The sequence below is a fragment of the Hypanus sabinus genome, chromosome 7 (genome assembly GCF_030144855.1).
Source record: "Hypanus sabinus isolate sHypSab1 chromosome 7, sHypSab1.hap1, whole genome shotgun sequence".
Lineage (NCBI taxonomy): Eukaryota > Metazoa > Chordata > Chondrichthyes > Myliobatiformes > Dasyatidae > Hypanus > Hypanus sabinus.
Window position 1 is genome coordinate 126321594 of NC_082712.1, and position 26348 is coordinate 126347941.

General features: G+C 40.6%; 1 protein-coding gene across 9 annotated transcripts in view; it reads right to left on the reverse strand.

Annotated features, from left to right (window-relative positions):
* LOC132397161 (protein phosphatase 1 regulatory subunit 12A-like) overlaps positions 1-26348 on the reverse strand; it is a 183882-nt gene that overhangs the window by 63978 nt on the left and 93556 nt on the right. For 8 of the 9 annotated variants that reach the window (XM_059975547.1, XM_059975546.1, XM_059975544.1 and 5 more), the window contains exons 10-12: positions 7759-7971; positions 4839-4924; positions 1156-1353 (exon numbers count right to left, since the gene is read on the reverse strand). In XM_059975547.1, the coding sequence (XP_059831530.1) occupies positions 1156-1353; positions 4839-4924; positions 7759-7971 (497 nt within the window). The remainder of the gene's footprint in view (positions 1-1155; positions 1354-4838; positions 4925-7758; positions 7972-26348) is intronic. The other variant, XM_059975550.1, reaches the window with a different exon arrangement.

Below are 26348 nucleotides of genomic sequence, written 5' to 3' on the forward strand. Positions count from 1 at the left end.
TGCAGAACAAAAATGTTTATACTGACCCAGATTTAAAAAAAAACAACCTGCTCCATTAACAGTAAAAATCTCCTTTACTCCTTTCATATGTCATGATCAAGAAGGCTGGATTAAAATGCAAGGAATATCACTGTAATGTGACAAAGACCATTCCATAACTAACATTTCTTAGGATGTGAGAATGTTTTAGGTGGACTGTTTAAAGTTATGAACCTCAGTCAGATTATCCACAAGGTCAGCCCATTTTCTGCAGTCAGCTCCATTGCTTCCCTTAATGCCACCAGCCATGCAGGATTACCACTCACCTTAGTTTGTCATGCCATATTAAATCCTACTACCTTATGGTGCTGTTTCGTAGAGCAGCGATTTACATTTTGACTCTTCCTTTAAAAAAAACTCTTCTTTACATTTCACTCTGGGCTCACTGGTACTTACCAAATGTATTCAATGTCAACCAACAATTCTGGGGCAAAATATAGCGGGCACGTATTCACTATGCTGACCTTGGCCACATATACATTTTTCTACAGTTTAATATTACGGTTCTCACATGGAATTAAGTTATTTTTTTTAATCTGAAGAGCATCCCAAAGGGCTTGCACGTAATAAATCAGTGACTTAGTCACATTTATTATGAAAGAAAACAGAGCAGCTTATTTTCAAGGATGCACTCTGAGCAGAGATGAATGATCAATTATTGATTGAGAGAGCAATATTGACCAGCACACCAGAAGAACTTTCTGACTTTCCAATTAGGGATGTGTGATTTTTTAATGTCCACCCGCACTGTTGGGAAGAGACGCGAGACTTTACTTGAGAATAAACCTGGAGGTCGGAATCTCCAACTATGCAGCTTTCTACGCCAATGTACCTCATGTGTTCAAAGTCAAGAATAGGACTTGAACACAGCTGATCATTTCTGTCTGCAGGAATCTGCAATTGCCGACTGGTAGTTCACCATGGGAACTGAGTGAGCGCAATATTGTATATCCAGAGACACACACGAACAAGACAAAAACCTCAGAGTAAAAATTCAAGATGAATGGATGAACATTACAAAAGCTCAATCCCTTTTATGAATTCCCATTGGAAACACAGTCTGGCTTAATGACATTAGCAAGAGGCCAATGATTTCACTACACACAGGCTACAAACCTCTTTGGATAACCAGGCACTGTTGCTGTAAGTACACCAGTGTTGCCTGGCAGAATGTTGTTGAGATCCTTATCTTGTTTGTTGCTCTCCAACTCTGTCTGTTTACGTGTGTAGGATGAGCTCCGGGCCAGGATGCCGGAGTCATCTTCTCGCTGCTTTGTGTACGAGGCACTTCGAGCCACTGCGGCTGCAGAATCACTGCAAGAAGAAGCAACAATCACACAGGAAACAGCAGGCCCTGAAGAAAGACCTGGCAAACAGGTTTGTTTTTTTTTAAAGCACTTTCAACTTCAGTAAACTATTTGGACACAAGCACAAATTTGCTGTCAGAGAGACAAGATAGACTGTTTGTTAAATAACTTTTATTTTCCTACTTTACACAAATTGCCTCTAGTCACAGTAAGGTGCTCTTTAAGGGTAACTTTGAGAGAGATGAATGTTTGTCCAATTTTGGTGAAGTATTTTTAAACAGTGAAACCAATTAGATGAAAGCCATCTCTCCCTAAACTAGGCACCCTCTATCCATCTCCCTACCATGCCTAATCTGGTACCATTCTGAATTCCACCATTTCTTCAATATTCTCTCATTGAACTCAACAGATTATCCTGGGGAAACACGTTGGGCCTATTACCTTCGTTCTGATTCCACCTAAATTAGCCTTACGTGTAAATGTTGCTGAGTTGATCAATATGCTTCAATGTAACCAGGCATGTCAATGCACAAGAAAGCATTCATTAGATGAATTGAAAGGAGTGGGTAACTAGGGATATCATTAATTTTCTTATTCCACCACATCTCATATCAATGGGAGTCCAATTCGGAGCAACACACAAAAAATGCAGGTGAAACGCAGCAGGCCAAGCATCATCCATAAGGAGAAGCACTGTCAACATTTCGGGCCGAGACCCTTCGTCAGGACTAACTGAAAGGAGAGATACTAAGAGATTTGAAAGTAGTGGGGGGAGGGGGAAGTACAAAATGATAGGAGAAAACTGGAGGGGGTGGGACGAAGCTAAGAGCTGGAAGGGTGATTGGCGAAAGTGATACAGGGCTGGAGAAGGGAGAGGATCATGGGACGGGAGGCCTCAGGAGAAAGAAGGGGGGAGGGGGGGAGCACCAGAGGGAGATGGAGAACAGGCGGAGTGATGAGCAGAGAGAGAGAAAAAAAACACAAACAACTAAATATGTCAAGGGTGGGGTAAGAAGGGGAGGGGCATTAATGGAAGTTAGAGAAGTTAATGTTCATGCCATCAGGTTGGAGGCTACCTGAGTGTGGCTTCATCTTGACAGTAGAGGAGGCCATGGATAGACATATCAGAATGGGAATGGGACGTGGAATTAAAATGTGTGGCTACTGGGAGATCCTGCTTCCTCTGGCGGACCGAGCGTAGGTGTTCAGCGAAACGGTCTCCCAGTCTGCGTCGGGTCTCACCAATATATAAAAGGCCACACCGGGAGCACCGGACGTAGTATACCACACCAGCCGACTCACAGGTGAAGTCTCGCCTCACCTGGAAGGACTGTCTGGGGCCCTGAATGGTGGTGAGGGAGGAAGTGCAAGGGCAGGTGTAGCACTTGTTTTGCTTACAAGGATAAGTGCCAGGAGGGAGATCGGTGGGAATGGATGGGGGGGACGGGGACGAGTGGACAAGGGAGTCGCGTAGGGAGCGGAAAGCAGAAAGAGGGGGGAGGGAAAGATGTGCTTGGTAGTGGGATCCCGTTGGAGGTGGCAGAAGTTACGGAGAATTATACGTTGGACCTGGATGCTAGTGGGGTGGTAGGTGAGGACAAGGGGAACCCTATCCTGAGTGGGGTGGCAGGCGGATGGGGTGAGGGCAGATGTGCCAGAAATGGAAGAGATGTTTGAATTTCCAGCATCTGCAGATTTCCTCGTGTTTGCTCCAATTGGGAAAAGTCTATTTTGACAGTATGGTTACCTATTCAAAAGTTGTAATCTAATAGAGTAGATTCTGGTTAATTGGCCCAAAAGTTAATCTGGGCAGCCACTTATTTGGGACAACTTTTAATGAACAAAAACTAGCCGATACAATAACAGGAATTCCTTTATTTATTTGGGAAGCTACGTTGCTTAACTGGGGCAGGAGATGGTTGCTGATCAGTTTCTATCTAGCATCAGATCTGTGCACTTGTATGGCTGTTAGAAAGTACACTGTGCTTAGAGTGAACAGTTTTCAAATAGAGTTAGCTGCATGTGCTTGTGTCCAAAAAACAATGATCTTTGTCACTGATAGTTAGTGACAAATAAGCAGTAAGACAATTCAGAACTGTTCTACCCACTGCGGTTTCAAGCATTCAGGCTTAGAGAAGCCAGAGATGGCTGGAGTGAAAAGGAAATTGATTTCACTACTTCAACAAGTTAGGAACTACAAAGAACTTGAAGGTATTGACAATTATTTTGAATATTACAATCAAAATGAAGATTTGGAGGATGCAAATGTTGAAAGCATTGTATGAAGGCAGACTGTTACCTATACTAGGTGTCTGTGCTGATTTTATTCATTTACAGTCAATGGATGGAGCTTGTCAGCCTGGGAAGGCAGTCCATCTAAGAGAGGGAAAATTCAGATTTCAAACCTCCGCTGCCTTGCGGCCATACCCACTCATGGGAAAGATTTCGGGAGTAAACCCTGAGGACAAACCCAGAGCTGGAGTCCCTAAGGCAGTCTGACGTCGTCTTCAACCTCGTTCTGGCAACTCCTACAACATCACTGGTGCCAAGCTGTATCGGTCCTTGTTCTTCCCTTGGACAACATCAGGGGCGTGGAGAGGGAGACTTGCTGCATGGGCAACAGCCAGTCTCCCATACAACCTTGTCCAGGCCTGTGCCCTGGAGAGGACTTTATAGGTGTAGTTCCATGGTCTCGCAAGACTAACGGATGCCATACATTACAGGCAATCAAAAGACCACAGTAGCATACATGGAATGAACTCCTCCGTCGATAACTATACACAATTTTTTATACTAAAGTAGCAGTATTGATAGGAGTGCTGATTTGTTCAGTATTTCATTTAAATACATTATTTGTTATTTACTTTGTCTTTTATACTTTTTTTTTTACTTCCTTGAAACCTTAGCTAATTGGAGTAACTGCTTAACTGGGCCAAAATATACTGGTCCCATGTGTCCCAATTACTGAATCCACTGTATTCAGACCATCCCCACTGAACAGCCTCAATCTATCACTTCTTATCCCCAGGTTTTATGGCAAAACTTTTAATGTTGCAATCTGGTTGAGGCCATAAATCGATGCATTTTACAGTGCCTAGAATATTGGAAATATATTTTTCTAAATGATAAACACCTATTCTATACAAATGACAATATTTTTAATGATACCAAATGGGTGTTCGATGAACTATATACCCACTGATAGTTTGTGACTATTGCTAGTTATTCAGTTTTACACTCTCCTGGTAATTTACTATTGCTCCTGGTTCTCTGTATTGCCAAAGTACATTGTGGGGTTGCAAGCTTAAATAACATTAATCTCTAATTCAGATTCTAGGTCCTCCTAGATATCAGGGAGACTTGCAGGGAGACTAGATATCAAGTACCACTGTGAGCATTAACATTTAATGGTAGCTCTTTACAAACCACCACTACAGAAAGCAAATAAGAATATTGGTTCAGTGAACTATTTCCTGCAGCTGATTTGCCTACCTGGGTTTGTCCTCACTGGTATCTCCAATAGTGAAGAGCTTCCTTGTTGGAGTGGGTGGAACACGTGCTAACCGCGGTTCTTTCTCCTAAAATGTAAGACAAATAAAAGTTGAAAATAAAACACAATGACTAAACAGTGGAATTCAGTTCTAACAGAAACACATAAAAATCTATTAGATGGAACAGCTTAGGGTTTTATTAGAATTGCACAGTAACTCAGTGCTGGTGCTACCCCTGTCAAATTCCCTGCAGTACTTACATGATGTGTCAAGTTGCAGGTCAAAGTCCAAACACAATACTAGTGAGATACCTCCAGATCGTACACCATCTGTGCAAAAACCTACCACTATTTTAGTCTACAAATTGCATCAACCATTTCCAGAGTAGGTGCAGAGCAGTTGTGCTTCTGAAGAAAGTGAAAAGCATATTTCTAAATGAAAGTTCAAAGCAAACTAACAAAGCTTCTGACTGAGTGGGGATTCTGATGTACAAGGCCCAGCACTTGCTGTATTAACAAACAGGACATACGCTACTAAATCCATTCTGTCAAAGTCTTCATCATTGTGCAGATTGGAAAGATAGAAAATCTGCAGAGTCTGAAAATGGCTCAACAAGAAAAGGGGATGGGAAGGTTGGGGAGACAGACAAGCCACGGATTAGAAAGGAGCTCAGCCAACTGAAGTTGGCACTCGACGGGCCAGAGCAGGACAGACTGATGGAGGGATTTGATCTGGACAAGCATCCGTGGGGGAGCTGCGGTGAGCTTTTGACGACAGAAACTCTGCAATTAAGTTGGAAGTCACGTTGGGTCAAGAGTTGAATCAGAGTTTGGGAGTGGGAGAGCCAGATTCCCAGTACCAGACGATGTGGGCTGTGACAGGTTTAGGCTGAGGTCCCACAGACATGGTGAGGGAACAGCCAGTGTACCTGTCAGGACCCCTTTGAACTTTAGTGGATCAGATACACATGGAGAACTCGGAAGCAAAACTGCAGTGCATGCAATAACTCACTTATTTATTAGTCCATTTTATGTTTTTTTGTTCAAATAAAATTGCACGGTGGGCTAAAATAAAATGTGAGCCGCTGTGATAGGATTCTCAGCCTCTCTCACTCGCTCATTCTCAAAGTACACTCTCAATGAAAATGGGCACATTGGCAAAGGAAGGGAGGCTCCCCTTGAGGTATGACACATGTGGTAACATATTGCTTCAATCAATTTTCCTCTGCACTGCCTTATGCAACATCGCAGGTCAGTTCCAGTAAGGATTTCAATCAGAATTGGAACTGGCCTTTCCTGTAGAAGAAAGTTTCTGCAAAGTCTGGCTCTAATCTTTTGACTACACCACCAAATCCTAGGCATCCCATTCACTTCTTCTCTATCAGGTCTTTTTTCATCATTAAAATCTTTACACCCATCCTCCCATACATAGTAAATTCCATGTGATGCAGCTCTCATAGTTTAACTTTGGAAATTCAGGTATCATTCCGGTTAATAAATGTTCCACCATGATATATATGGCCTTCTTGGGTGTAGTTCAAGCAGGAATTTATAATCGTGGTTAATTTCCTATCTTTCATAGTCTGTACATTTATCCAAAATTCTGTCCTCCATAAATCACAACCTATTCTCAGCTTTACACTCTATGAGAACTGGATTCCAAAACCTTCCTATTTACCAACGTTCTCCACCAGCTGTATGAAGCTGATTAGATTCCTTTTGAAATCCATCCTTTTACATTTCTCCGTTAACATATTCATTAAAATCCACCTCTAATTAATCAGGAATGGTAGCCTTTTCTCATGTAGGTACTCACCCCAACTCTACTTCTTACTGAAGCACTGTGAGGTGCTTTGATATGCAACAAACCTGGGTGTGGGCTTGCAGGGTAACATTTGCAAATGTGCAGATGACACAAAACATGCAGTTATGGTAAATGGTGAACAGGACAGCAAATGACTGCAGTAAGACAGAAAGGTGCTGAAGGGACAAGCAAATGGCAGATGAAGATTAATACAGAAACCTGAAGACATACACTTCTGCAAGGAAGACTTAGTTCTTTACTCTGATGATTCAAGGACTGTGGGATACAGATGAAATGTTTTGGTCAAAAGCTATAAAGAGGTAGGTTAATAAAAAAACTTCCTTAATCAAGAGGGTGGCTATTACTTGATAACAGGAGTTTAGTGATTGTAATCAGCATGAACATGATGGGACACAATGATCCTTTCATACAGTTACAATTCTGTCTGATAAAAGATCTTCAATCTAAAATATTAAATCCATTTCTCTTTCCATACATACTGCTTGATCTGCTAAGTGTTTTTCCAGCAATATTAGTTTTTATTTCAAATTTTCACCATCTTTAGTTTTTCAGTTTTCACTAATAACTAATTTCATACCTCTCTCATACCTCTGTTTCTGTTCCAGATTCTGCAAGATTATTCTCAGTTCTCTGCTCTTTTCTTAAAGTCTCCAATACTTCCTTCTCATTATAAGCTAATAGCACATTATGACATCTCTGTTTGACAGCAGATCTCAGATTATTTTGGGTTCAAAAACAAAAATCAACTTACCTAAAATTTATAAAAGGAAAATGCTAGAGAAACTCAGGAGGTCAAATAGCATCTGCGGAGAGAAACAAAAGTTAACATTTCAGGCTGATGATCCTTTATCAAAAGCTGAAATGTTAAATCTGTTCCTCTTTTCATAGATGATGCCTTACCTACCGAGCCTTTAAACAATTTTCCACTTTATTTCAGGTTTGCAGTTTATTTGCTTATCCATTGTCAGTGTCTGTTTGTCTCCTTGTGCCAATTGGTCTAAATCTATGTCTGGCCACCGATTTACCTATCAGTGCCAAGTGGTGAACCGATTAAGCTTCCTTCTCAAGCAATGCTCCTAAACAATCCCCTCACAAACCTTCTCCATGGATTCAGCCAGAGTCAGCTTGGGACTCGATGCTGACCGGACAATTCCAATCTCTTTCCCTTTCTGCTCCTCCTGGGGTGGTTGCATGTTATTGAGGGTTCCATAGCTCCCTGTTTTGCGGAGGGCAGCACGCCACGCAGCCGGAGACTGCTGCTCTTTCTTCTCCTCCTCATGGGTTGCTGCTTTGGTGGGAGAACCTGAGAACTGGGCGAGCAAAAGGAGACATTTTACCAAGTGGCGTAACCCATTCTCCCAGAGCTGAAATGTCTCAAGTTGAAAATGTGATCAATGGAACAAAAAAAAAAGAACCTGCTGAAGCAAAGCGGCAAAATCAAAAGCCAGCTATGTTCAGGGGCTTACCTTAGAGGTGGAAGGCAGACCAAGCTTGCTCTAATAACAGCACAAGAACATAATAACCTAAAAAAAAGACTTGTGGGTCTAAAGGGACCTCAGTCCTGCTGCATCCTTTACTCAAATCATGGCTTCAATTGCACTTACCAGCTGCATTTCTGAATTTCAAGCATCCCTTAAAATCCTAAAACGTATCAATATCCATCTTGAATCTCTATCATTTGGCCTACCTCCTAGGCTGAGATCATTGCTCCCAATTCTAGAGTCTCTAGCCAGTGGAAACAATCACAGCATTCACTCTGATTCAAGTCACTTGTGAATTTTAAGTTTCAATCAACACAACTCATTTGTCTAAACTCTACAGAGTACATGGACATCCCAATCTTTGTGCAGTGAATGGTCATTTTAACCCAGGAGTAAATCTAATGAACATTTGCTTTGTCTCTAAGACAATCAGATTCTTCCTTAAATGCAGAAAGGAAACTGAATCCACCACCTGTAAACTGTTGTATAGTAACAGCAAGATTTCTTCATCCTATATTACAACATCCTTGGAATAAAAGGCAATATGGCAGCTGTCTTTCTAATTGTTCACTGTAATTCAATGCTAACTTCCCATATTTCATCTACAACAACATCCATACCCATCTAAACATCAACATTTACCAAAGACCTTTTCAGAATATTTTAATATTTTTCCTATCTGGTTGAATAACGCACAACCAGATGTTGTGCAACTGCCAGTTTCTCAACTACAGTTAACTTTTCTCACTCTTTACAAATTGTAACTATTTTTGTCACAGACGACTCTGCTGTCCAAACCACTATCATTAAAAAACTTATGTACATTACACATTGCCCCCTCATTAAAATAACTGGATAAGTAGCTGGGTGCCAATTTTTCTTGTTACAGCATTCCAACCTGTAAACAACTGAGTTATTCATACTCGGATTTAACTTGTGCTCTATCCATGCTAAGTTATTACCCCTAATCCATCAGCCTACCATCAGTCTATTTTGTTTAAATAACCCAGAGTGTTATATTTTAAGAAAATCTTTTGAAAATCTCTATTTATATTTGCCTATTGATTTAACATCTATTTATATCCTTTTAAAATAATTTCCTTTTTCCATAAAGGCACAGAAACTCTACTTAATAATCCATAAAAAAATGCTGGATGGATCTAGCAGGTCAGGTAGCATCTATGGAAAGGAATAAACAGTCAATGTTCCGGGCTGAGACCCTTATCAGACTCCACTTAATCATGTTCATGCATTTTAAGCACCCTTTTCGTCATTTTCCCTAGCGATAAATCCCAGCATTTATTGACAACTCAGCTAAGCAATCTATAATTCCACACTTCTCCCTGTTCCTCAACCCCAGAGAGCAGTATTGCTCCTGTATAACATTTTTATCCAAACCTTGATGAGTATTTGATGACAGCTATCCAGATAGCTCCTGCAACTCCAGCAACTCCTTTTACAATCCATGTGTTTGCATTGTTGGGAGGTTGAATTCTGTCAGCTTTAATCCCATCAATTTATACAGTACTTTTGTGTACCAATATCCAATTACACTAAGTTCTACAATCCTTTAGTTCCTTACTATTTTGGTACATCATTTATATCTTTCACTGAAAAGTCAGACATAAAACACGTACCAGGTTTCAATGTTCCCCTGTTATACTTTCTCCTCTCCTAATCTCTAAGGGATCCAAATTTTTTCACACCTTTGCCAAACACCTTTCTGTTTCCTACTACAGTACTTTCAGTCACCTTTCCCCTTCTCAATTAGGCTTTGGTCAATCATGCAGGTTTAGAAAATCTTCGAGCTTGATGTTCTTTTTGATAACATTAAAATGACTCAGTAACGCAGCCGGTAAAACAAAATCCTCATCCACTGCAGATGTACTGTCATCTCCTCCCTCCAATTCAACCAAAGATAAAAAATGCCTGAACACACGAACCACCAGGCTCAGGAGCAGCTACTATTCCACTGTTATGAATGGTTCCCCCATATGATAAAATGGACTTTTAACCTCACCATCTTCTTCATTATGACCTTGTACCTTATTGTCTACTCGCACTGCATTTCCTTTGTAATATATTCTGCACTCTGTAGTGTTCTAATGAATTGATTTCTATTAATAGAATACAAGACAAGCTTTTCACTGTACTTCTTTACATGTGACAATAATAAACCAATTTACTATTACACGGTTCCTTTAATCCAATGGACGAATCAATTTTCTACAATTTTCATTTGCTAGTATGTCATACCTTTCAAGCTACTTACTTGTGAGATTCTACACTGAAATTTAAACTCTATATCCTCACACTTTCCCCAAATCATCTCTTTTCTAGTTTGAGCTACTGTATGTTGTTAGTGCCTATGTAGATCTTCTCTCTTGCTCTTAAAACCACAAGATGGTATCATTTATCTGGCACTGTACAAGTACAATTTCCAGTTTTCTTAACTGCAGGGTGTTCTTTACTGTGCCTTGTAAAAGAATTCAGCCCCCAACCTTTTGTTCACATAAATGAGTATCACAAGTAAGGATTTTGAACAATTTAAGTGAGATTTTTTTTAAAATTTGTGTACAGCTCAGATAAACAGTGAAAACTGTGAAGCATAAACTAAAAATTCATAAACTAAAATGTCAAGAGTTAAAAAGTATTCATCACCCTTTGCTCAGTACTTAGTTAAACCACCTCTTGCAGCTATTACAGCCACCAGTCTTTTTGGACAAGTCTCGTATTAGCTTTGCGCAACATTTAGGAGCAAGATTTGCTCTTGCAAAATTGCTCAAGCTGTGTCAGGTTCGTTGAGTGCCAGTGGACAATAATTTTGAGGTCTGGCCAGAGATGCTTAATCGGGTTCAGGTCAGGACTTTGATTGGGCCACTCAAGGACATCAATTTTCTTCATTTGAAGCCAATCCTTGGTTGCCCTAGCAGCCGCCGTCCCGTTGAAAGATGGACTTCCTCCCCAGTTTAAGCATTCTGGCAGAGGCAAGCAGGTTTTTATCCTGGATCTCTCTGTATTTAGCAGCATTCATCTTCCCATCAACTCTGACCAGATTTCTAGTCTATACCGCTGAAAAGCATCCCCACAGCTATACGCTACCTCCACCATGCTTCTCAGGAGGGATGCTACTACCTGGCTGATGCATAGTATTTGATTTACACCACATGTACCACTTAGTATTGAGGCCAAAGAGTTCCACTTTAGTCTCATCTGCCCACAAGGCCTTCTTCCTCATCTTTGCAGTATCTTCTAAGTGACACTTTACAAAGTCTCCACTGGTAAGGATATGCTTTTATTTAGACAGCTCTTCTTCCTTGCCATTCTTCCATAAATACCCTTTTTTGAGCAAGGTCTTAGGAGATTGTGCAGCAATGTACTTCGTCTCCATTTGTAGTCACTGACTTCTGCAGCTCCCTCAGAGTGACTGGTGGTGTCACAGTAGCGTCTCTTACAAGTGCCATTCTTCTCTGGTGAGTAAGTTAAAAGGGATAGCCTGACCTAGGCAGTGTGGCTCTGGTTTCATACTTTTTCATAATGGACTGCACTGAGCCCTGAGGTACGTTCAGAGCCTTTGAGATGTTCTTGGATCCTTCTGCAGATACATGCTCCTCTATTATTGTTTCCCTGACTTGTTCTTTTGTCTTCATTTTGGTTTCATCTGTTGAAAATCAACCATACTATTGAACCTTAAAGGGGTGGGGGGGCAGTTATTCAGGTGATCCTCCAGTTTTCAACATCAGCAAATTGGGTGAGTTGGAAAGGTAATATACAGTGTATTCCCCCAAGGAAAGTTAGCATGATGATTCCTAAGGGTTGAATACTTTCACAGCCTCAGAATTTTGGTTTTTAATTTTTAGTAAACTGTTGACGTGTTTTGGATTTTTTCTTTTGATTTGACATGATGTGCAATATTTTGCAGATTAGCTCAAAAATCCTACTTGAATATATTTTAAATTTAGAAAATGAGACAGTAAAATGTGAAAATTGTTATATGGGCTGTATATATGTATACTGCTGAATTCTTACACACAGAATTCTTACAGCTATAAGCCTTGCTAGACTGTTTCCCACAGTGCCACTGATTTACACCAGAAGCTTTCTGTAGCTCAGTGCAATGGTCAAATTGCCCAATTGCCCAAGATCCTCTTATCTTTTCCTTCAGGTCAAGTGTGCCATTTCCTGGCACCATCTTATAACTGAACTACCTTGCAGCCTATAGAAAAGACATGCAGTTAGACAACTAGTAGCATAACCAAGCAAAAAGAGAAACTTCTTGACAGAGGAGGAACTTACTTACACTACCCCCCCCCCCCCACCCCGCCAAGAAGCAGTCTAAAATACCCTCTGCCATAAAAACAGAAATTTTGGGAAACTTACCTCAGCAGGTCAGGCAGCAATTGTGGAGAGATAATGGTTCAGATCAATGGCCTCTCATCAGAACTGTTATCAACCTGAGACCTGACCGGGTCTGTGATCTGACCTGCTGAATATTTCCAGCATTTTCTGTTTCTTCCCCCGATTTACAACATCTATGGTTTCCTGGTTTTTGATTGCTGTTCTCTGCCAGTTTTTCCATTTTGAGAGAACAACAAACTCACAGCAATCTCAAAACATCAGGCTGAAAAAGTAGCAAGCCGCAGCTAACCCCCCCAATCAAAAATAAAATCTCTACCATAAAATAAAGCATTAGAAGGATCGGGGAAGTTTCCATCTGGTTAAACTGTGCTGATAATATTATAAATATGGCAGAAACAGCTTTTGACAGTTTCAGTGAAGTCAAAAGATTGATCATTCAGAAGGTCTCTACAATTTTGCTCTGAATGGCTGCGGGAAAGGCCTTGCCCCAATAATTGGCATTTGTTCTTCCAGATCCTCTGGTATCTAACCCGCTCTCTTACAGGATCTTCACATTCAAAACTGACTAAACACCAGCGAAAGCTGCAAATATCAGCAAATGTTTTAAGTGTAATTGAGGAAAATTGTTTGACTGGCAACCTGACAACTCAAGAGTCAATGTATAGCAACTTCAAATGTACAAACCGCTGGCAACAAATACCAGTTAGTGGTAGAAATGGAATATGCACAAGTGGGGAAGCAAAAAAGAAAATATGTGCCAATCAGAATAGTGAAAAAATATGCACCAATCAGAGAGTAAGAAGGAACTCACACCAATTAAGGACTGAGAGAGAACAAATACCAATCATGAGACTGAGTGAATTATGTGCCATTCAAAAACCAAGTGGAGATCTAGACCAAAAGCAGAGGGTGAGCTAATTAGGGGCCGAAAGGGAAAACAGTTGATCAAGGGCTAAAAATAATGTACAGTCAAGGTATCAATGCTGTGTATTTCAACCATAGGCAAACAATCAAAATCCCTATTGAAGTGAAGTTCAAATGTTTTTCTGAGAACAGCAGTTGCTTAGAGTTAAACACAGATTCCCTGCTGGTCTTGATGTGTCTGAATATTATTAATTTTCATTGCTTCTGGAATATTTCTCCTAGTGGTTTATTAGTGACGTGCCTGAGAGATGTGTGTTTGAGTCAATGCTGCTCACAAAGGATTAGGAACTTGGAAAAGAATCAACATTGCATACGCTTTCTGATAATAACAAATCTCTTGAAGAATCGCCATAAATAACATAATAAAAGAGCGCGGACAGAGATATGGATAATTTGTGAAGTGGAGCCAAGTAGTGGCAGATGTCTGAAAGTGGCTGAGTGCAAAATAATAAAAAAAATCTGAAGGGATAACCATTGTGGGCATGTGACGCACAACAGTAAATTACAGGAGATGGATAAGTGTGGGATTGGGGAACAAGGAGCAGGATGCTGCCCAGTCCTGGTGAGTAACATTGGTACTATCAAACAGACCATAGTAAAGAGAGAAAAGATCACAAGAATTAACAATGACCTTGCACTAAGTGCCAGCCTAGCCTCAATTTCAATTTAGACCATCAAATTTCAAAAAGAACACTGTCGATAATATCAGCCGATATTTTTTTTTATTTGTTGCCCAGTTATGGAGACAACAAAAACTGGAAATATCTCCACTGGAAAAGAATCTGACATGCAGTGGCTCAGAAGAGATTCTGAAGGAACTGTACACATTGAAAACTGATGACATGTTTAGCAATCACAAACTCTGCAAGAAAGTGACAAAAGCTCACTTTTAGAATAGGGAAGGGTAGAAGTTTAAGATTACAGAGTGGCAGGTGAAACTAAGGAGCGGAAAACCAGTGAAATTGGGTTTGGGTGGCCTCAGTATCTAACGGATAGAAGAAGATTATCATTTCTATGATCCAATATAAAATAGTACCCTCAGTATTCTCAAAATACATTTCAATCTACTTTAAAAAAAGCAGTATAACATTAATCTCTTCCACCCTCAGTAAACAATGCAATACTTGTTTTCAATGAGGTCACAATCTCTTTCCTTTCAATAATGTCATAAATCATATGAAAGGAAGGCCTAACAGATATCCATCCATTCTCAATCACCCCTCAGACAAAATAATCTTCAGAACAATTTTAAGCAGTGAAAATGGCAGGGAATGAGAATGTGTAACATGAACATTTTGGTGGATTTTCTGCTGTTTAGAAATCAAAAATTAGTCTGATCCTGAAATTGCTCGTCAAAAACTTGAGAAGTTGAAATCGAGAGGAAGCAAGACAAACTACGTTCTCATGCAGCACAACAAAAGCTTCAGCACGAATGGAAACCTCAACATGCAAGAAGCTCACCGCCGCTTTCCGACCTCTTTGGGGCACCAAAACGATGCCGGTTTTGCGTAGGCCTTGTCGCCATGACTTTGGGTCACTTGGCTGACAAAAAGGTAGCAAAGGAGTAATGAAGTCAAACTGTAGTCAGAGGAAGAGCAAGAGGAGAAAAATAAAGAGTCAGATGAGGTACAGGTGAGTGAAGAAGAAAGAATGGGAGACAAGAAGAGAGTCAAGGGAAGGCATCCTCATCCTTAATATAAATGAGCATTCAATTCAATCCACAATAGAATATATAATCAATACATTAACCTTCCATATTATTGTATCATTTAACAGTCAATGTGTAATGAACCAGGAGGTTTATAAAGCTGGGATAATGTTCAATGGAGTTTTGACTCTCTTTGATGGTATCAACTCATTTCAATCACAATATAATTGGACAGTGGTCCAGCAACAGAAGTGTGGACCGTGGTGGTAACTTTACTTCACAGGAACATATGAAGGGGCTGAAGAAACTCTCACTGTCTAATCAGTCTACTTTTTTTTCAGTCCACTTTCAATGCTAAAAACCATTTTGTTGTTGAATTCAACTTCCCTGTGACGCCAGGGATGTCAGTGCAGAGCCACTAAACACAACAAGGCTGGAGCTTTGTTTAAATATTACTTGGACACCTGCAAAGCTATGTTTTAAATTCAGTGTTGACTGGGACTGGGACTGACCCATTCCTAGATAGATGTTCAGAGGGTTATGGGCCAAGCGCTGACAAATCAGACTAGCTTGCTCAGGAATCTTGATTGGCATAGACTAGTTGGGACAAAGGACCTGCCTCCATGCTGCTGGACTCTATGACTCTCACTGGCAAACATTGGTTAAAATTTAGAACGCAGAACATGGAAGAGTACAGCACAGGAACAGGACCTTCAGATCACAATGTTGTACCAAATTAATTATATTAATAATCAAATGCCTAACTAATCCCTTCTGCCTACACAATGTCCACATTCAGTCTCACCACCACCCCAGGTGGTGCCAGGCACTCACCTCTTCCTCTGAAAAAAATAACAACACATCTCCTTCGAACAACACACACAAAATACTGGAGGAACTCAGCATGTTTCAGCTGAAACATTGACTGTTTACTCTTTTCCATAGATGCTGCCTGGCCTGCTGAGTTCCTCCAGCATTTTGTGTGTGTTGCTTAGATTTCCAGCATCTACAGATTTTCTCTTGTCATCTCCGTTGAATTTGCCCCTCTTAAATGCATGTCCTCAAGTATTAAACACTTTCATCCCTGGGGAAAAGATGCTGGCCGTCTACTCCATCTGGCTTTCATAATCTCATAAATCTCTATAAGATCTTACCTCAGCCACTCCAGAGAAAACAACTCAGTTTGTCCAACCTTTCATGACAGCACATGCCCTCTGAACCAGTCAGCATCCTGGAAAAGCTCCTCTACACCCTTCCAATAATGAGACAACCAGAAATGACACGGCTGAGTTAGAGATTTATAAGCTTTAATATAACTTCCCAATTCTTGAACTCATTTCCTTGACGAGTAAAGGCAAGCATGCTACGTGCCTTCTTTACCATTCCAAATACTCATGAAGCCACTTTGAGAGAACTATGAGCTTGGACCCCAAGATCCATCTGCACATCAAAACTGTTAAAGAGTTTTGCTATTAACAGTTTCCTGTCTCTTTACATTTGATCTTCTGGAATGCAGCACTTCACATTTGGCCAGGTTAAACGCCGTTTACCATATCTCTGCCCATATCTACAACTGATCTAGTACTGCAGATATAACAGAAGGGAAGGAGGAAGAAGAGGCAAGTTGCAGTAACAGGGAATTCACTGGTCAGTGGAACAGACTGGAAATTCTGTAGGTGACAACGTGATTCCTGGATGGTACATTGCCTCCCAGGTACCAATGTTAAAGACAAATTGGATCAAGTCCACAGCATTCTAGTGCGAAGGTGAGTATCCAGAGGTCACGGTCCATATCGGTATGAATGACAATAGGTAGGAAGAGCGACCAGGTCTCACAAAATGAGTTCAGAGAGTTAGGTGCTACGTTAAAGGATAGAACCTCCATGGCTGTGATTTTAGGACTGCTATCCTTGCCACATGCTAGTGAAACCAGAATTAGGAAGATAATAGTTTTTAACAAGTGGCTAAGGAGATGGTGCTGGAGCGAGGGCTACAGATTTTTGGATCATTGGATTCACTTCCAGGGAACCTATACAGATGGAATTCTTTGCATCTGAAATGCAGGGAGAATAATATCCTTGCAGGAAAATTTGCTTGTGCTGCTCCAGTGTTTAAACTAGAACTGTAGGGAGATGGGGACCAGAGTGCCAGGGCAGATAGTGAAGCAGTTGGAGTGAACGATGTTAGGCCTACACACAAAAACAGGAATCGAAAGGTTGATCAAGATGGGAATAATATTTGGTGAAGTGTCTATTTCAATGCAAGGAGTATTGTACTTAAGAGTATTGAGCATAGAGCATGGATCAGCACATGGAATTATGACACTGGAGGTATTATTGAGATTTGGTTGCAAGACTGGCAGAACGATGTTCTAGATGTAATGACCTGGGAAAGGTTTCACTGCTGATGTGATGGTTTCTCTGTGACACAGTGTTTGGGTTATGCCTAGAGATATCGGGGGCTTTGGGATGAATGCTGGCCAATGAGGAGAGGTGTTTTTCTTGTGTGCCCGAGAGGTTTTGTGGTCTTTTGTTCGGCAGAAGATGGAGAGGGAAGATGCCAGAACAGGGAAGTTGTAGACTGCAAGACGGAGTGGACTTGGAGGGGGTGGGGAGTCGATGATGCCTGGGGGAAATCGATGGAGAACGAACAAATGGGAAAACAGTGAGCTCCAACGCTGCATATTAGACTGTTTCATGAGAATGGGCCCTTTTTCTTTTTTGTTTTCTTTACTAACCTTATAGTCAAATTAAGAATTATAAAGCATTTAATTGCATATTATGTACTGTTTGTTATTTCGTGGTACTGATTTGTAACAGGGAAACACAGCATCCACCCAAACAAGATTTCTCAAGTTTGGCCAGGCTGGAGGCTGTCTTGCCCTAGATTAACGCCGCCAGCCAAACCGGAGGGTTACATAGGGTTCTGTTGTTTTAGACGTGATAGAGTGGGAGGGATTAAACGGGTTAGGGTGGCATTAACAGTAAAGAAAATGTCACAGCAGTGCCAAAGCAGGACAAACTGGAGATCTACACAATGGGATCTACTGAGGCTTTATGGGTGGAGCTGGCGAATAGCAAAGTGATGACCAAGTTAATGGGATTATATTATACACTTCCTAATAGTCAGCGTGATTTAGAGAAGCAAACTTGTAGAGAGATTGCAGACATTTGCAAGAAACACAAGGTTGCTAGAGTAGGTGATTTTAACTTTCCACATACTGACTGGGACTTCTAAACTGTAAAAGTGCTAAGAGAATATAGTTTGTAAAATGTGTTCAGGAAAGTTTCCTTAATCAACTAGATAAAGGTCCTAACTAGAGAGGGTGTATTACCGGATTTCCTACTACAGAATGAGTAAGGGCAGGTGACAGAAGTTTGTGTAATGGAACACTTTTGATCTAGTGATCATAAAGCCATTAGTTTCAAGATTATTAAGGATCGGAATGGTCCTCAGGTTAAGGTTCGAAATCAGAGAAAGTCAATCTTAATGGCATCAGAAAGGATCTGGTAAATGTGAATTGGGACAGGTTATTTTATGGCAAAGGCATGCTTGTTAAGAGGGAGGCCTTCAAAAATGAAACTTTGAGAGTACAAAGTTTGTATATTTCTGTCAGAATAAAAGGAACCACTAACCAGTTCAGGAAACCTAATTTTTTGAGACACTGAGGCCCCGGTTAAGAAAAAGGAGGTGGTGCATAGCAGGTCTGCCAGGTAAGAACAAATGAGATACTTGAGGGGCATAAGAAATGCAAGAGAACTCCAGCAAAGTTACTCTAGCAAACAAGGTGAAGGGGAGTCCCAAGGGTTTCTACAGATATATTAAGAGCAAAAGAATAGCTATGGATAAAACTGGTCCTCTTGAAGATCAGTGTGGCCTTCTTTGCATGGAACTGAAAGAGATGGAGAGATTTTCAATAGATTTTTCTGCATCGGTATTTACTCAGAAGATGGACACAGCGTCTATAGGACTGAGGCAAACAACAGTGAGGTTATGGACACTATACAGATTACAGAGGAGCTGCTTGCTGTCTTGAGGCAAATTAAGGTGGATAAATCCCCAAGGCCTGACAAGGCGTTCCCTCAGACCTTGTGTGAGGCTCGTGCAAAAATTGCATTGAGCCGAATGGAGGTATTTAGTGTCCACAGCCATGGGTGAGGTGCCAGAGATTTGGAAGATAGCTAACGTTATGTTGTATTTAAGAAAAAGCTTTAAGATTAAGCTGAGAAATTATAGGCCAGTGAATCTGACAACAGTAGAGGGTAAATTATTGGAAAGTATTCTAAATGACTGGATATACACTCAGTGGCTTCTTCATTAGGGACACCTGTACACCTGTTTGTTAATAGAAATACCTAAGCAGACAATCATGTTGCAGCTACTCATTGCATAAAAGCATGCGGACATAGTCAAAAGTTTCAGTTGTTGTACAGACCAAACATCAGAATGGGGAAGAAATGTGATCTAAGCAACTCTGACTGTGGAATGATTGCTGGTGTCAGATGGGGTAGTTTGACTATCTCAGAAACTGCTGATCTCTTGGGATATTCATGCACAATAGTCTCTAGAGTTTACAGAGAATGGTGCGAGAAACAAAGTGGCAGTTTGTGAGTGAAAATGCCTTGTTAATGAGAGAAGTCGGAGAAGAATGGCCAGGCTATTTCAAGCTGACAGTAAGGTAACAGTTATTCAAATAATATGTTACAACAGTAACATGTTAGAGCACCGCTGGATGCACAACACATCAAACCTTGAAGTGAATGAGTTACAGCAGAAGATGACATTAACATAGACTCAGTGGCCACTTTATTAGGTACAGAAGGTACCTAGCAAAGTGGCCACCGAATGTATAAGCATTCAGATAGACCAGGACTGATTAGGAATAGATAACATAGCTTTGTTTGTGATAGGTTGTGCCTAACCAATTTTATAGAGCTTTTCTAGGAGGCTACTAAAAGTATTTATGTAGGAAAGGCAGTGGACATTGTCTACGTGGTCTTCAGCAGGTCCTGCATGGGAAGCTGGTCACGAAGGTTTATTCACTTGGCATACAGGGTGAGGTAATGAACTGGATTCAACATTGGCTTTGTAGGAGAAGATCAGTGAGTGGTAGTAGATGCTTACCTCTCTGACTGGAAGCCTATGTCTAAACGTGTGCCACAGGAATTTGTGCTGGCTCCATTGTTGTTTGTCATCTATATCAATGATCCAGATGATAATAAGATTAGAGGCAATGCGGACAGCAGGGAAATCTATCAAATGGGTTGAAAAGTGGCAGACGGGACTTAATGCAGTCAAGTGTGAGGTGTTGCATTTTGGGAGGACAACCCAGGATAGAACAGTAGAGTACCGAGGGGTGCAGTAGAGCATGGGGAACTGGGAATACAGATCCATAATTTCTTGAAAGCGGTGTCACAGGTAGATAGGGTCATAAAAGAGAGATTTTGGCCCATTGGCCTTCATATACAAGTACAGGGGCTGGAATGTTATGTTGAAGTCCATTAAGATATAGCTGAGGTCTAATTTGGAGTAGTGCATGCAGATCTGGTTGCTGACCTGGAGAAAAGATATCAATAGGATTGAGAAAGTAGAGAGAAAATTTACAATGATATTGATAGGACTTGAGGATCTGAGCAGTAGAGAAAGGGTGAATAGGTTAGGACTTTATTCTCTGGAGTGTACAGAATGAGGAAAGATTTTAATTCAGGGCTACAAAGTTATGAGAGGTAGAGGTAAGGAAAAGATAAGCAGGTTTTTTTCCTGCTGAAGTTGGGTGACACAAGAACTAGAGCTCATGGGTTAAGGGTGAAAGGTCGAATGTTTAAGAAGAACATGACAGGGAACTTCTTCATGCAGAAGGTGGTGCGAGCGTGGAACAAGTTGAAAAGATAAGTGGTGGATATGAGCTTGAGTTCAGCATTTAAGAGAATTTTGAATCAGTATATGGATTGGAGAGGTATGGATAGCTATGGTCCAGGTGCAGGTGCAGGTCAATGGGTCTAGGCAGAAGAATAGTCTGGCACAGACTGAATGGGCCAAAGAGCCTGTTTCTGTGCTGTAGTGCTCTAGTACTCTGTATCGTTTCATACTATCCACAACAGCACCAATCTTCATATTGACTATAAACTTAATAACCCAGTCATCTATATTTTCATCCAAGCTATTGTAATTACAAACAGCAGAGTAGAAATCCCTGCGGAACAAAAACATTAACAAACCTCCAGTCAAAATGACCACTACCCTACACTTTCTATGGGCAAGCCAATTCTGAATCCAAACAGATTACCCAAGACACCATTCTGCACAAGGCAACCCTGCTCACAAGAAACTGAGATTCTTTCGAGATCGAGCACTGCATTCTTTGACTCATGAATCAATAGAACACTATTCACAAATAATATGGCAGATCTTATCGCAAAACTAATCAGCATACTTCACATCAATATATAATTACCTTCATAATAACCTTTACAATTTTATACACCAGGAACAACACAAGATCCACAACTGTAGGCAACACCACTCCTCAAGGGAAACAATGCCGAATTCTTCATTAAATTCAATGTGGCAAACTTCATCAGAGAGAACACTGCACTTTTCATAAGAAGCAATGTAGTGCTCTTCATAAGGATCAATGGGGGCATTTTTCAAATCTTCCACTGTAGTGCTCTAGACAAGATCTTCATAAGATGAAATTCAGCATTTTTCACTGGAAACAAAGCAGAGATCTTTACAAAACCCAGCACTTCGATGGACACGTAGCAGTACAACCACCAGAAATGACACAGCACAATATTAAATGTGGTATCCTCGAAACAATCCAAACTCTTCAGCAGTATGACACAACAGTCTCCACAACATAAAGCAACATGCATTTCACATGCTACCTACCCAGGAAATATCACAGTATTTTTCACCAGCATGGCTTACTTCACAGATGACAACAAATTTACATGCTTCTGAGTCTAAAGAAAACATAATCTTCACAACAGATTGAACAGCATTCTTCAAAAAAAGGAACAATTATCACAGCATTCCACGTAAAAAAAAATCCTTCAAATTTCACTGCATATCTGCCCGAGTGAGAGAATCCAAACACAAGTACCAGCACTGCATGGAAAACAGTGCAGCACCCTATAGAGGAACAGATGCCGCAGTCCACTACATGCAATGTTCTTGATATTGAGAAACAATGCGAGTACAACATTGGGAATCAAGACAACACACTTAACAAGTGAAAACACTGCAATGTTCTCAGGGAATCATACTCCTAAAGATCCAGTGTTGCATGCTTCACACGATACACTACAGCACACTTCACAGAACCAATAAAGCACACGGGCAAACAAACAAGTTAAGAGTGAGCACTGAAAATGACTCTTCATCCACAGAAAGCTACGCTTTTCATTAGAAATGGTAAGGACATAACAAACTCTTCACATCCAAGAACAAAATGCTGCATTGCTTTCCTTGGGAAATAATGCAGAATATTTTGCAAAAGCTTAAGTATACCATGAAAATGACTTCATATTCCAAAAAATGCTGCACCTTTTAAAGAAGCAATGTTATCCATGAGAAACAAGTTCCAAGTGTGGTTCCAAAGAAGATTAAATGGAACATCAATTGTAACACTACTGCGGAGCCACCCTTGCAACGGGAAGATCTGCAAGATTCCTTACAGAGAAATAGTGGCATTCCTCACATTTCAATATTCACTGGAAAGGGCATTTATTTTCTTTTTTGTTGTGCAGGGAACTTATCATAAACCTGAAAACTAAAACACAAAGAGCAATGGAGCAATCCTTACTACACAGAATAACAGCAAATTCCACAGCAAGAAACAACGCAACATCCTTGTAGAGGTATAAAAATATCAACTTATCTCACCAGATGCAGTAAAGCAGCATTAACTGTGCATCCAATGAAAGTGTGGCAGCATTTCTTGCAATGAGACAAAACACACTTGAAAGAGAAAATTGTTGCTCACCTTGAAAGTAAATGATGTAGCATTAAAAAAAAGGAGTAATACAGTAAGCATGGCAGAACACTATGCCACTCAGAGCAAGAAACACTTAAGTAACATTGCAGCGGCAACACAGGAGAGTGAAGCACCATTTCTCTTAGAAGACGACAGAATTCAATAGTTATAATTACAGGTCACATTTATACAATTCCAGATTTCATTTTTGATCAGTTTTAATCAAAAGAGGTTATATAATGTTCTTATATTAAAATCAAAAATCATCCACCCTGCAGTACATAGAAGTTTCAGCTAGAGAGAATGTGATATTAGATTCTATTAGCTAATAAGACAGGGCAGGTCACAGAAGCTTGTGTACGGGAACATTTTGCATCCAGTCACCATAATGTCTTCACTAGAATTCAAAGAATGAGGGCTGAAGCCTAATGAGTAGTGAAAGGCCTTGACAGAGTGGACGTGGAGAGGATGTTTCCTATGCTGGGAGAGTATAAGACCAGAGGACACAGCCTCAGAATAGAGGGGCATCCTTTTAGAACAGAGATGAGGAGGAATTTCCTTAGCCAGAGAGTAGTGAATCTGTGGAATTCTTTGCCACGAGCAGCTGAGGAGGCAGAGGTTGACAGCCATGTATATTTAAGGCAGAGGTTGACAGATTCTTGATTGGTCAGGGCACGAAGGGATACGGGGGCAAGGTGGGAGATTGTGGCTGACAGGAAAATCGGATCAGCCATGATTAACTGGCAGAGCAGACTCCATTGGCCAAATGACCTAATTTTGCTCCTATGTCTTACTGTAAATATGGAGAAGGATAGATCTGGTCCTCGTATTGAAATTCCAAATTGGAGAAACTCCAATTTTGATGGCATCAGTAAGGATCTGTTACATGTGGACTGGGACAGGTTGTTTTCTGGCAAAGGTGCACTTGGTAAGTGGGAGGCCTTCAAAAGTGAAATTTTGACAAAACAGTTTGTATCTTCCTGTCAGAATAAAAGGCAAGAGTAATAGGTTTAGGGAACTTTGGTTTTTGAGAAAAAGGAGAAGAAACAGAAGGAGGTGTGTAGCAGGTAGATGCAGGTAAGAACTAATACAACACTTGATGAGTATAAGAAATGCACTAGAGCACTTAACGAGGAAGTTAGGAGGGGGAAAAGAAGGCATGAAGTTGTGCTAGCAGACAAGGAGAATCCTAAGGGCTTCTAAAGATATATTAAGAGCAAAAGAATAGCAAAGAACAAAATTAGTCCTCTGTAAGATTAGATTAGTAATCTATGTGCAGAGCCAAAAGAGACAGGGAAGATCTTAAGTGAACTTTTTTGCAGCTGTATTTACGCATGAGAGACAGGGTCTATGGAAGTGAAGCAAAGCTGCAGAGAGGTCACGGACTCTACATATCACAAATGAAGTTTGCTGTCTTGTGGGAAATTAGGATGGATATATCCCCAGGGTCTGACAAGGTGAGAGGCTCGTGCAGAAATTGGAAGAGCCCCAGCAAAGAAATTTAAAATGTCCTTAGCTGCGGGTTGAGGTGCTGGAGGATTGGAAGATAGCTAACGTTGTTCAGTTGTTTAAGAAAGGATCTAAGAACAAGCCAGTAAATTAAAGGCCAGTGAGCCTGGCATGAGTAGTGGGAAAGTTACAGGAAGGTTTTCCAAGGGACCGGATATATAAGTATTTGGATGGACAGGGACTGATAGAGGATAGTCAACATGGCTTTGTGCATGGTAAGTCATGTCTCACCAATCTTATAGAGTTTTTCGAGGAAGTTATCAGGAAAGTAGATGAAGGTATTGGATGTTGTTATATGGCTTTTAGCAAAGCCTTTGACAAGGTACTACATGGGAAGCTGGTCAAGAAGTTTCAGTCACTTGGCATTCAAAATAAGGCAATAATCTGAATTAGACATTGGGTTTATGGAGGAAGCCAGATGGTTGTCTCTCTGACTGGAGGCCTGTGACTAGTGATGTGCCCCAGAGATTGGTGCTGGGTCCATTGTTGTTTGTCATCTATAGCAATGATCTGGATGATAATGATAAAGTGGTTAACTGGATCAGCTAATTTGTGAGTGACACTAAGATTGGGGGTGTAGTGGACAGCAAAGAAGACTACCATGGCTTGCAGAGGGACCTGGATCAGCTGGGAAAATAGGCTGAAAAAAGGCAGATGTAATTTAATGCAGACAATTGTGAGGTGTTGCACTTTGGGAGAACCAGCCAAGGTAAGTCTTGCATGGTAAATGGCAGGGCACTGAGTATGCAGTAGAACAGAGGGATCTGGGGATACTGATCCATAATTCCTTTTAAGTGGTGGCATAGATAGATAGGGTCGTAAAGAAAGCTTTTGGTACATTAACTTTCATAAATCAGCGTAGAGGAGATGGGATGTTACATGTCAATTGTATAAAGCATTGATGAGACCTAATTTATAGAGTATTGTGTGCAGTTTTGGTTACCAACCTACAGGAATGATGTAGATAAGATTGAAAGAGTGCAGAGAAAATTTATGAGGATGTTGCCAGGACTTGAGTTATAGGGAAAGGTTGAATAGATAAGACCTTTATTCCCTAGAATGTAGTAGACTGAGGAGAGGTTTCATACAGCCATACAAAATTATGAGGGGTTTAGACAGAATAAATGCAAACATGTTTTTTTCACTGAGGTTAGGTGACACAACAACTAAGAGGTCACAGGTTATGGGCAAAAGATGAAACATTTAAGAGTAACATGAGGGAGAAGAAGTGGATGAGACTGTGGAATGAGCTACCAACACAAGTGGTAGAAGCCGGTTGGGTTTCAATAACTTAGAGAAATTTGGTTAGGTACATGGATAGGAGGGGTACTTAGAGCTATGGTCTGGGTGCTGGTCGATCAGACAAGGCAGATTAATGGTTCGTCATGAATTCGATGGAGCGAAGGATCTGTTTCTGTGCTGTAGTGTTCTATGACTATTAGTTTTGGTCATATATCTTTTTCAGGCCTTACCTATTTTTATTCCCAAGACATACTTTGATTCTTTAGATTCAATTTTAACCTCTTATATTTGGAATAATAAACAAGCTCGTTTAAGTAAAGTTTACTTACAAAGAAATAAAGAGATGGGTGGACTAGCCCTACCCAATTTTAGGTTTTACTATTAGGCTGCCAATATAAGGAATATTATTTTCTGGTCCTATTATATTTATCATAAAGATTGCCCACCATGTGTCTCCTTAGAAGTTAATTCTGTAAAAAATTCCTCTATTGTCTCTCTTCTTGGATCATACTCTTCTTTTTCAGCAAATAAAACAACATTTTACAT